This window comes from Dreissena polymorpha, chromosome 3 (assembly GCF_020536995.1).
Source record: "Dreissena polymorpha isolate Duluth1 chromosome 3, UMN_Dpol_1.0, whole genome shotgun sequence".
Taxonomy (NCBI): Eukaryota; Metazoa; Mollusca; class Bivalvia; order Myida; family Dreissenidae; genus Dreissena; species Dreissena polymorpha.
Window position 1 is genome coordinate 107,037,369 of NC_068357.1, and position 12,678 is coordinate 107,050,046.

A 12,678-nucleotide genomic window follows, 5' to 3' on the forward strand; every position below is an offset into this window, starting at 1 on the left:
TGATAGGGTTTGATACATGATAGGGTTTGATACACGATATTGTTTGATACACGATAGGGTTTGATACACGATAGGGTTTGATACACGATAGGGTTTGATACATGTTAGGGTTTGATACATGATAGGGTTTGATACATGATAGGGTTTGATACATGATAGGGTTTGATACATGATAGGGTTTGATACATGTTAGGGTTTGATACATAATAGGGTTTGATACATAATAGGGTTTGATACATGATAGGGTTTGATACACGATAGGGTTTGATACACGATAGGGTTTGATACACGATAGGGTTTGATACACGATAGGGTTTGATACATGATAGGGTTTGATACATGATAGGGTTTGATACATGATAGGGTTTGATAGATGATAGGGTTTGATACATGTTAGGGTTTGATACATGATAGGGTTTGATACATGATAGGGTTTGATACATGATAGGGTTTGAAACATGATAGGGTTTGTTCCATGTTAGGGTTTAATACATGATAGGGTTTGATACATGATAGGGTTTGATACATGATAGGGTTTAATACATGTGCTCAAGTTTCATCCCAAATTAGCCTTTGCAGTCCGCACAGGCTTGTCAGAGACGACACTTTCCCCTTTACAGCATGTTTGCTAAGAAGAGACTGCCTTTAAACAATTAAACAAAAAAAAATCACATTTATGTAAAAGCCCATTTTCCTTGTGCGCATCTCATACAGTTTAACAGATAAATAAATTAATTTTAACATTTGAATTTTAGCTTGATTGAGCTGAAATCATTTGGCTTATAGAAACATTCATTCATTACATTCAGATTCTTGAAAAGAACCAGTACTTTTTATCCCAGAATGAGCCCTGACTCCCAGGCCTTTGGCCTCACAGCCGTCAGTCTATTGATGAAAATATTACAACCTGAAGTACCATCAGTTGTAAAAATACAAAATTATCTGCACTCAATACAAGTCTCAGTTAAAGATGTTTTTGCTTTGAATGCTGCGGATGAATAGAAGAGTTGCTCTGTATTATCAAGACATTTCATGCGCTTCAAATAGTGGAGTTTTATTTTAGATGTTTATTCTGTTCATATTTGTTAGCTTCACATTACTAATTTGTTTTAGTTTTGATCACATGGCCCTCTTTTTCACAATAACCTCCATACAGTTGTTTAAAATATATTCTAAAATTAGCAAGGTATAGTTATCCAGAATTAAGCTTTATGATAATTGAATCTTTAATATGGATGGCGGGTTAATTTTTTTTAACCAATGCCTTTAAAATAAAAAATATTTGGATTATTTGCTCATATCTTGTGCTTTTTTAATTAACAGTGTTCTGCAGCCAGTGAAGATGGGGTATAATTATGTGAAAGACAACATTGGATTATTCCTGTCTTTGTTTACAATGTCCAATGTGAGACAGTCGTACCGGGCGTTTCACAAGATGACCTACTTTCAACTGTTTGTGGCATTGATGAAATTGAATTTTCGCATCGCTTTCACCTTGCTGTCTGTTCTCTTCCATATAGTGTGGTAAGTAAGCAGAAGATGTTGTCTCTTCTCAAGTATAGTCATAATGAAAAATGTCTTATTACCAACTATTGTGTAGACTAATTGTTTATAACTCTCTTCTTTTAAAAAATTCACTTTAGATGGAAGTGTCATCAGTAACATGTACTAAAATTTCACAGTATGATCATGTACAATACTTGACGCGCATGTATTACATCTAAGTTTTTGCACAACACGCCCCATATGTGTGTATTGACTATATATCTCAGGACACTAGGCCAGTTTGTACTGAACATGATGCTGGGAGAGCCTGACCCATCCCGTGATGGGGAGTTGCCTGTACCTGCTGGGCCCCTGGCCCTCCCTGGCCCCGCAACTCCAGGCTCCATCCACCCGGCCACGCCCATTCCTGTCCCAGGCCTGGATCCGTACCCTGAACACAAGGAGGAAGGCAAAATGTACGGAATGATTGTTGTTACCTGTTAACCATTTACCACTCTCATATTATTTCCCTAATTCCTTTAGAAAGTCAATTCAAATTAAAGACTTTTCTTACTAGATTCAAGTTTGAAAGGCTTCATTTCCAACCCAAAGATACTAACGAGCAGCAATCAACATAAAACCTGACTGCTGGTTGCATATAGTCTTTTTTACTTTGCTTCTGAGCAGGAAATAGTTAAGGGTTGATCAGTCTTCCTGTTGTCAATTTATAGATTTTTCTATACAGTAGACTCTGCCAATACCGGACTCTCCAAATACCGGAAATCTCCGGATTCCGAACGGTCGTGTCAGTCTTGTATTTTCCCCTTCTATTTCTTTGTTAAAAAATGTTGAATAAACCGAACTCTCTCAAAACCGGAAAACCAAACGGATATCTCCTTGAATTTTGTCGTTTTCAACATAAAATACATTGAGTACACCGGACGGTCCAAATTCTCAAGATGCCCGAGGCGTGTAAATTACAATACCTAGTCAGTACGGCACGTGCAGTGTCACACATTCCGCTCCCGCAATTATCAATAATCGGATTAAACATACCATAAAGGTGTCAAGTCATTACCGAGCTATTGAAGTCCGATTAAATAATGTAAGACAAACTGTGAATGGCTATTATAGACATGTGGTAACACCAAAAAGTGATTGACGCGAGCGTTTTATTAAGGCTATGATAAACAATTTAATTACAAAATTAATGCATGTCGTTGCAACGATAACTTTCTTGTTAAATATCCATCCATCTGTCTGCAAATTCATTAATTGCCTTTTCGTAATTTCAAACGCATCTTCAGTATTTATATGAATGTCTTGAAAATATGACGCTGTTTTTTGTGTGTATGTTTTGTGAAATGTGTTATGTCTTGAATAATAAATCGTATGTCCACAACAATGGTCTTTGTGTTGTAATTGGTCAAAATTGTCTATGATGTTTGGCGCTTCCTATTTGTAACAAATAAAAATTAATTAATTCAGAGCTATTTATAGCGAACTCGAACACGACTCACTCGCCTATATGAAAAATGTCAGGTATGCATGTACATGTACGTACATGTATAAAACACCATGCTCACTTTGGGATTAATAAAAACAGGTCGGTATGGAATGTTTTTTGCTTTAAATTCAATAAAAACACATTTAAAAAAAAAGAATTCTTTAAACATAAACATTACATGAGTACATTTATCACATGGTACATGTACACGTATATGATTTGTTGTATTATTATATGATTTTGTACACAATGCATACAATAAATATTTCGGCAATATGCCAAACTCTCTAAAAACCGGACAATAAGGCCGGTCCCCGGACAGTCCGGTTTACAGAGAGTCTTCTGTAAAAGTTACAATTTAGTTTAAGGCTCAATTCTTATACATTGTAGTTTGTTTGATCTAGTTTTCTTCTATATAATCTAAACGCTTTTTGTTTGTTAGACGTATACAAAAATGTTGTCAAATGAATTAAAATTTTAAAAGGGTTTTTATTTCTGTCTACAATTGTTATATTTTTTAACATAATTTAAATGGAAAAAAAAAGAAACATTGCTAAACATGAACATTGTAAATTTATTAAGAGCAAAAATAAGCTTTTCGTGATCAATTTTATAACAACCAGCTCATTTTGTTTTTCTTTGTTTGTTTAAGCATAACTCTGTCTGACACAAGACAATCTGCGACAGGGCAGAGTAGCCTAGACTCTGACAAGGCAACTGCTGATGAGCCACACATTGCTGATACCTCGTCAACACAGGTTTGTGTTACCCTAAGTACTTTACCCTATAACCATAGTTGCAATTTGTATCTATTGCAGTTATATATGTTCTTTAACAGGGCATGTTGGTAATAATATTAATGGCATGAAATGCTAAGGTTTAGTACAGGCATAAATGTACATTATTTGAAGTTTGGTATAGAAAAAACATGCATTACAAGAGTGAAGAGTGCAAATGTGTTGGTTTTTTATACATCTAGGTGTAAGCTCAACCCAAGGGAAATTAAATACAATGCTGCCTTGTTTGATATGATATTGTTCTTGTAATGTAATCGGATGTAGTTGATAGCATTCTGTATGAGCCTTGCTCTGGGAAAATGGGGTTTAATGCATGTGCTGTCCACACAGGCTAATCAAGGATGACACTTTCCGCTTAAAAGAGACTTTTGCCAAGAGCCTTTCTTTGTAAAAAATACCCTAAAAAGGGAAAGTTTTCATCGCTGATAAGCCTGCGAGGACTACACGTGCTCATCTGGGACAACAATTTATGCACAAGCATTATGTTACACCCCATTGTCCAATAACACAGCTCATTTGTATATAAATATTTCAGAGAGAGCCCATGAGAACACCTGAACTGTCCAGACAGATGAGTTCCATCAACAACATGTAAGTCATGCCCATGGATTCCTGACCTGGTTCTTTACTTAACATGAAGGATCATCCGAAGTAATTAATAGATAAATTCAATGAAGAACAAAATGGATTATCAGTTTTAAGGATTTGTAAAATTTGCCTAAATTATTTAAACAAGACTTCGTTGAAGTGATATCCCCCTCCAAATAATGTTTGTTTATGGATCAGTGCAAATTCCTTGATATACAGTTGATTTGTTAAGTGTAGGGTAACAGTTAATAGGTGTTAATTAAGTGGAGGGTGTTATATGAATTGCAATTCTCCTCATTGATAGCTACACACCCATTAAAAAGTTACATCATACAAAAACAACAAAGGGCAATAACTCTTAGTTAAGAAAGTGCAAGGTTATGGTTCTTGAGCATGGTTTTTTCTTCCCATTGACTTCTATTCACCCATGAAGTTTCATGTTGAAATGTTGTATCATATCTGAGATAAAGCCCTGCAAAGTTCCATCATACAAAAATAACAAACCGCAATAACTCTTATTTAAGAAAGTTAAGGGTTGTGGTTCTTAAGCATGGCACTTCTCATTAATATTAATACAGCTATGAAGTTTCATGTTGAAATCTTGCATGGTATGTGAGATATAGCCCAGAAATAATTAATCATACAAAAAACAAACAAAGGCCAATTACTCTTATTGATGTAAGTGTATGGTTATGGTTCTTGTGCATGGCACTTCTCCTCATAGATAGCTATACACCTATGAAGTTTCATGTTGATATCTTATATAGTATCTGAGATATAGCCCTAAAAAGTTTTGTGACAGACGGAGGGACATACGGACAGTCAGATGGACGGACAAGCCCAATTCTATATCCCTCGGCATTGTGATTGAAGTTTTTAAGAAGTATGTTTAAAATGCTTGTATTCGTGGTATAAACAGATAAATGGATAACAAAAAATAAGGAACATTATATATATCTGACATATTTACATACATGTTGAGGATCCAGTTGAAAGTGATTTTGCTCGATTTCTATAATATTCCAAATAATTGTCATCAAGTTTTTTCTTTCCATGCAGTCTATAGAATATTTACATGCACATATATTATGCATGATGGAGTCACTGCCATGAGCCTGGCTTGGAGAGAACGGGGCTAAATGCATGTGCGTAAAGTATTTCCCAGATTAGCCAGTTACGTCCGAAACAGCTAATCAGGGACGACACTTTCTGCTACACTGTATTTTCTTTAAGAAGTAACTACCTTTGACTGAATAATATCATAAAAACGGAGATTGTTATCCCTGATTAGTCTGTAGGGACTGCACAGACTAAACTGGAACGACACTTTACGTACACATGCAGTTAACCCACTTTTCCCTGAGTGAGGATCAACTGTATATGTTTATGTATAACAGTGGACAGCCAGGAGTGGGCAATGACCAGGAGGAGGAAGCCACCTATGATACCAAGAGCTTTGACTACAGGAAATACGTACTGGTAGGTGTGCTTCTCTAACAAACAGCAACTAACACACTGTAACCACTGTGGTATTCTGCTGTTCCTATGTGCTCTGAGATGAATGGTGAAGTAATTTAGTCAACTAATATATTTCATAGACAGAAATGGTGAAAATATTGTTTCTAGTAATAGTTCTGTTGTTTTGACTTGCTTTTGAGACAATATTAGTGGGTTTTTTCCCTTAGTCAGTCTTTAAGTTTCAGTTTTATTGTTTATCTTTTTGGTCAGCTTTGTTTATGATTCTGTATGTAGTTGTGAAGAATTATTAATCTAAATCTAACTTAGATTCCCATTTCTGTAAACTATTTGTTGTGTATTTTTCAATTGTTCTGAGCATGCAGACTATTATCTGCTTATACATGTACTTGTAGCAAGCATCAAGATGTTGTGTGTTTTGTATATAATGGCTTCTCTTGGTTTTTCAGAGGACATTAACAAACATTGGGGTAATATCCATGCTTCTAACACACACTAACTGTCTTGTGAATGATATATGCAAAAGAAATTGATTGTCCACATTATTTTCCACTTGAAATATGTTTGCATGCATGTTTTTACTTTTAAAAACTCGTGAAAAAAACATCTGGTCTTGTCAAATGTGCGCCATAAGTAGGGCTGTCACGATACGCCGTGAGCGTACCGCGGTATATCGTGGTACGGCAACACTGTATCGCGGTACGTACCGCGATATTTTACAGAATATGTATCTGTGAAGAAAACAGCAGAATAACAAGTTTTACAAACTTTATGGAACTCAATAATCAGAAAACACTGGTATCATAGAATGACTAGAAACTGTAGCAGAAACTGTAATTAACTTGATAGAAGTAGTCATTGTTATTGTTATTGTTATTCGCGTCTTTTTCTAAAATGTCCGCCATGTTGTTTACAATAGCTGTGACTACAATCTGTGTAAATCGAACGCTTCAAGGGCATGTTTAAAATGCGGAGTCAGCAGGCCCAGTATTGAAAATCCTTAGCGTTCTGACTCTTCCTCGACTTATTCATAATCTTTAGATAACATGATTAGGAAGTGCCATGCTTTGAACGATCGATATACTAAAGAAAGAAAATAAGAAATAGAGTAAACATCTTTTGGATAATTATGAACTGATTTGCAAAGGAAATCTGTCCCAAATGCCAAAAAAGGTACGGACCCATACATCGCCGTATTTTAAACGTGAAAATTAAACATCTACCAGTGGAAGCGCTTGCTTGACCTGGATATTAACGGATTATTTATTTAGCCCTTTTGAATCACTTCTACAGTTTTCAAAACGATATCTATATCAAAATAATTATGTAATGTATTTATATCTGTGCTAATATAATACTATTTAAAAAACCGGTGCGGCAACGCCGTACCGCGGTGCGATTTTTTTCACGACATGCACCGCGATATACCGGTATACCGGTGAATCGTGACAGCCCTAGCCATAAGCAGTTTGAAGTTGATAAAGTAGAGAAAAAGTAAATATTGTCCATGAGAGATGACACATTTGTAGTTGATTAGACTTTTTATACATTTTTTATGGATCAGTATACACTCAACTTTATTGTTACATCAATGTAACCACTCAATTTATCAAGGTCCATCACTGCAAATCACTGCAGCCTTACATAGTAGCCCATGTAGTCAGAATTCCTGATCTGTATGTTCTACCTATTCAACGCTGATCTAACTGCCCCACTGTCTATCCTGGAATTAACACTGTTATTTATTGCCATTTTAAGCCACTAAAGTTATACACCTTTTGCAGGAGTTTGCTATTTATAGCAGTTCTTTTTTATTCCATTGAAATTTTGAATGTTTTTGTCAATTTGTGCTTATATATTTTATATAATAAATACCTAAAAATCTGTCAGCAGACGATAAATATGCTGAATATTTATTTATTAAAAATCCCAGGTTGGTATTTGATAAATTAATACACACAAACTACTGTAAACGAATGACACACAAATAAAATAATATAACTTGGAATGTAATTTTAGGAATAAATATTTTGAATAAAATATTATGTTAAGCATTTTGTTACATGGAATAGTGCATTTGTTAAAAGGATCTCCATTGCTTAAGAACTATGTATGCAATACTATGTGCTTCTACTATAAATGTAATGTTATGATGTAATAGTATTCAACTAGAATCAAATAATTTTTATATAAATGTTTGTACACTTTTTTTGAAACAAGTTATCAGCTTATTGTTTGGTTACATGGTTAATTACATGTTTCATTATGAGCATTGATGCTCCGTTGATTTTAGCTGACCAACACAATTCTACTAAGAATACTCCTTAAATATCTACACTTAATTCATATTGGAGACAGATTGAACAATACCAATTATAGCTGATTCAGCACATCCATAATTTTCTGGTTTCATTTTCAGATCTTAATATTACCCTTTACCACTCAGATCGAATTTTTGAGCTTTTGTTGATTGATAGAAAATGAAATTAAGTAAAAGACATGTCTTGCTAGATTTAAGATTTAAAGGCTTAATTTTCAACCCCAAGAACCTGACATTGACCTCCTGTGTGTTTTCTTACAGAGCTTGTTTGCCCGCAACTTTTACAACTTTAAGTACCTGGCCCTCCTGCTTGCCTTCCTCATCAACTTCCTGCTGCTCTTCTACAAGGTAAGTCACAGTACAGTATTTTACATATGAGTCTCTCTCTGCCAAATATGGGGCTTAAAAGGTGTGTTGGGAAAGTTTCATCTCTCATTAGCTTTTGCCTTCAACACAAGCTAATAAGGGACGACACTTTTTGCTAGTATGGTATTTTTCGTTAAAAAGAAGTCTTAACTTATTGTAAACAATTTGTTAACAGTTACTAAAATTTATGAAGTCCCTAGTGACTAAAATTTATGAAGTCCCTCACTAGAATGTGTATACACATTTTTAAATTAAAATATTAAAAACTAGTCAGTATTGCTAGAATTATTATTATGATAAAGCAGGGTCAGATTTTGAATAGAAAATTTGATCAAATTTTCACCTAAGATTGTTTTAATGAGCTTTGTGAATAGTGGCCATGAGCACATTCTCAAGCATTTACAGTTAGTTTTCTTTGTCAACCATATCCTTTTCCCGCTCAGAAGCAAAGAGCAGATGGCTATGTGCAACCAGCAAAAAACCAGAACAGCCTGCGAGTAACTCTCAGTTTGTTTAGGTTTAATGCCGTTAGCTGTTATTAGTGTTTCAGGGTTGGATATGAAGCATTTAATACTTGAATTTAGTGACAAAGGTCTTACATTAAATTTGATTTTTAGCTCGACTATTATATATAAAATATATATAGTGGAGCTATCCTACTCACCCCGGCGTCGGCGTTAGCTTTAGCGTTAGCGTGCAAATGTAAAAGTTTTCGTACTACCCCAAATATTTAATTTGTCCCTTGACATATTGCTTTCATATTTTGCATACTTGTTTACCAACATGACCCCAACCTATAAACAAGAGCAGACAACTCTATCAAGCATTTTGTCATAATTATTGCCCCTATTATACTTAGAATATGCATATTATTGATAAATCTATGTTAAAGTTTGCGTACTACCCCAAATATTTCCTATATCCTTTGACATATTGCTTTTATATGTTGCATACTTGTTTACCAACATGACTCCAACCTAAAAACAAGAACAGACCACTGTATCAAGCATTTTGACAAAATTATGGCCATTTTACACTTAGATAATTGAACATTTTGCTTAAATTTCCATAACTTCTTTATTTATGATTACATTTTATTATTACTTTGACAAAACAACACTTACCTGAATACCACAATGGATTCCACCCAAACAATACCCCACGCCCTTACCCAGAATCCCTCCCCCCTCCAACCCTCCCCCCCCAAAAAAAATTTTTTTTTTTTAAACATCATCTAATAAATTACCAGACCCCACATTATACCCCCCCCCACCCCACCCCCAATTTTTTTTTTAAACAACATCTAATAAATTACCACACCCCACATTATACCCCCTCTCACCCCCCTATCCCCCCCCCCCTCCCCCCCCCCAAATTATTTTTTTTCCTTTTTTTATTTTTCAAAGATCGTCTAATAAATTATTGAATATGAACAATTTCCCCATGATGGCTTACGTTATACTGTCAAGCACTCGAATAGTCGAGCGCGCTGTCCTCTGACAGCTCTTGTTTAAAGAGGCCACAATCGTGTCAAAATGCATATATCTGAGCAGTATAGAGTTATTCTTTTGATACCAATGTGATTCATGTTTTTTCTTATTCATGCCTCACAGGTGTCGCGCCTGACCGTTGAAGTTGTCGGAGGGGAAGAGGAAACCGCAGATGCTGTAGCGGACTTGGCCATGAACCTGACAGAGGCGCTTACTGGTCAGGAGGAGGAAGTGGAAGAGGAGGTGGAGGAACTGGTCTCCATGTCTGAGAGTAGCTACTACCTGGAACACGTGCTGCGCTGCCTGGCCGTCTGCCACTCACTGGCAGCGTTCTCCATGCTGGTTGCGTACTACTGTCTGAAGGTTCCGCTCGTGATATTCAAGCGGGAGAAAGAGATTGCAAGGAAGCTTGAGTTTGACGGACTCTGGATTGCCGAGCAACCTGGGGAGGATGATCTCAAGTCGCACTGGGACAAGCTCGTACTCAGCACTCAGTCCTTCCCTGACAGCTACTGGGACAAGTTTGTCAAGAAGAAGGTATGAGGCGGAACTGAGTGGTGAAAGATTCACTCCATACCTCTGAGTTATCATTTAGACTAAAGTTGACATGACAAAACATTGATTGTTGAATGTTTAAGTGTCTACAGATATGTCTCTTCAAGACTAAAGATTAGATATTATATTTAGTTTGGATTCAAGTTCCCGTATAATGAATTTTTCTTGTGAAATATTTTGTTCTATGAAATAAGGCCTCGCACTGGGAAAATTGTACTTGAATGCACGAGTGTAAAGTGTGTCCCCAGATTAGCCTGTGCAGTCCATACATGCAAATCAGGGATTGCATTTGCTGCCTGTACTGGATTTTGCTAAGAAGAGATTTCCTTTTAACAAAAAAAGTGGAAAGTGTCGTCCCTGATAAGCCAGTACAAACCATACCCGTAGCCAGGGGGGGGGTGCGTTCGCTATAAGATGCACCCAACTTTATTCGACGCAAAAATTATTATTTATCTTTTCCTGGAATCCTGTGAGTCTTCGTATTTAAGCGTTACAATAATGTTGAATTCAATATGCTACCGACAGGAAAGAGAGAACATTTTAGATTATTATTAACGGAATGTTATGCCAGCTTCCGAAAATGACGGAAATCAAAAGACATACGTCGACTATTGCTGAAGACTAATGAGTCACTGGTTAATAATTTTGCATTATACCACGATTTATAACATTTAACGATTTTACACAGCATTTTCGACAGACTGCATTATCTTTTTGTTATATCCTTGTACAACCATTTTCGTATCACCTTAAGGGTTTTCAGACAAAAAATATCAGCTATGCTCAAGACAGGATAATTTTTTGTTCTTGTATGGCAAGAAAACAAATCATTTCTACAAAGCAATCTAGCTTTTTTGTAGTTTGCTAACACAACTTGTATAATTTAAAAAAATACAAGTAACCAGTTACAACATTTTTATTTCTGTTTAGTATTGATGCAGATTAGAGAAGACCCAGTTTTGTTAATCAGTGTTTGTTGTACAAAACACTATTAGCACGTTAAGAGCAATGCTAGGCCTTGGGTACTATCCATAGTAGAAGACAAACAGTTGTTTTGAAAAAAAGTCGATTTTTTTCTTTTTAATTTGGTTGATTTAGGAATGGTAGAATTTTGGAATGGTAAATACACCGATGTTATCAAGATTCCAATAAATACTTATATTTTTTACCGTTCTTATTGTTGATTTTATATCATATCAATGTGTTGTTGCATATGTAAACAAAGTGTGTGCGCGCATACTAGCTTCGGGTATAAAATAATGTATTTCCGTGACTGATCAAAAAAGGTGGTTATTGAAAGACGGCAGTGGGGAATACATGTATTTTATATCATATTCATGTCGATCAGTCACTTAGTATAGTCAATGAATGTGAATTTTCATATAAAAATGCTCTATAACTTCAGTCTCTGAATTCAGATAAAAAGCCACCAAAATGCAGGATTTTACTTGTCATTTTCAAAATTTTCTAGAGGGAGGACCTCCAAACCCCCGATTGCAGGAAGGGGACAACCAGTCCCCCACCTACCGCTTCGCCACTTCGTTGCTAAATAACAATCGTTTAAGGGAAAATTCGCACCCCCTTTTTCAAAACTCTGGCTACAGGCCTGCAAACTGCGCTGGCAACTTTGGCAAGTCACTTTACACACATGCATTAAGCCCCATTTTCCCAGAGTGAGGCTTAATTTTGTGTTGTTAAAACGTTACCAATTTGAATTCATTTTATGAATGCAGCTGTTTGGGAGTCAATATACCTGCTGTTTGAAGGCTCATACATGGACTTGGAGACTACTGTAGGGGAAAAAAATGTTACTGAACTGTCTGTGATTTAAGGTGCGTAACCGTTATGCAGAGCAGTACGAGTATGAGGCCATCAGTAACCTGCTGGGCATGGAGAAGAGTGATGCCATCACCATAGACAAGGAGGAGAAAACGGGGCTGTTTAAGTTGTGAGTTCCCATGGTTACTGATTGGTGCTAGGTTATATATTGGGGTTGAATGGAGAAAAACGAGATCACAGGGAGCCACAATTTGTAATTTACACGAACTTGAACTCTTTGTAAAAGGTTTTGTGTTATAAAATGTGTCTTAAGTA

The 12,678-nt window shown here is 35.9% G+C and overlaps 1 protein-coding gene across 1 annotated transcript in view; it reads left to right on the plus strand.

Annotated features, from left to right (window-relative positions):
• LOC127870859 (ryanodine receptor-like) overlaps window positions 1–12,678 on the plus strand; it is a 203,133-nt gene that overhangs the window by 183,526 nt on the left and 6,929 nt on the right. The window contains exons 101-109 of the mRNA XM_052413397.1: window positions 1,324–1,524; window positions 1,773–1,961; window positions 3,645–3,750; window positions 4,325–4,380; window positions 5,775–5,856; window positions 6,303–6,323; window positions 8,435–8,521; window positions 10,153–10,566; window positions 12,417–12,532. Coding sequence (XP_052269357.1) covers window positions 1,324–1,524; window positions 1,773–1,961; window positions 3,645–3,750; window positions 4,325–4,380; window positions 5,775–5,856; window positions 6,303–6,323; window positions 8,435–8,521; window positions 10,153–10,566; window positions 12,417–12,532 — 1,272 coding nt within the window. The remainder of the gene's footprint in view (window positions 1–1,323; window positions 1,525–1,772; window positions 1,962–3,644; window positions 3,751–4,324; window positions 4,381–5,774; window positions 5,857–6,302; window positions 6,324–8,434; window positions 8,522–10,152; window positions 10,567–12,416; window positions 12,533–12,678) is intronic.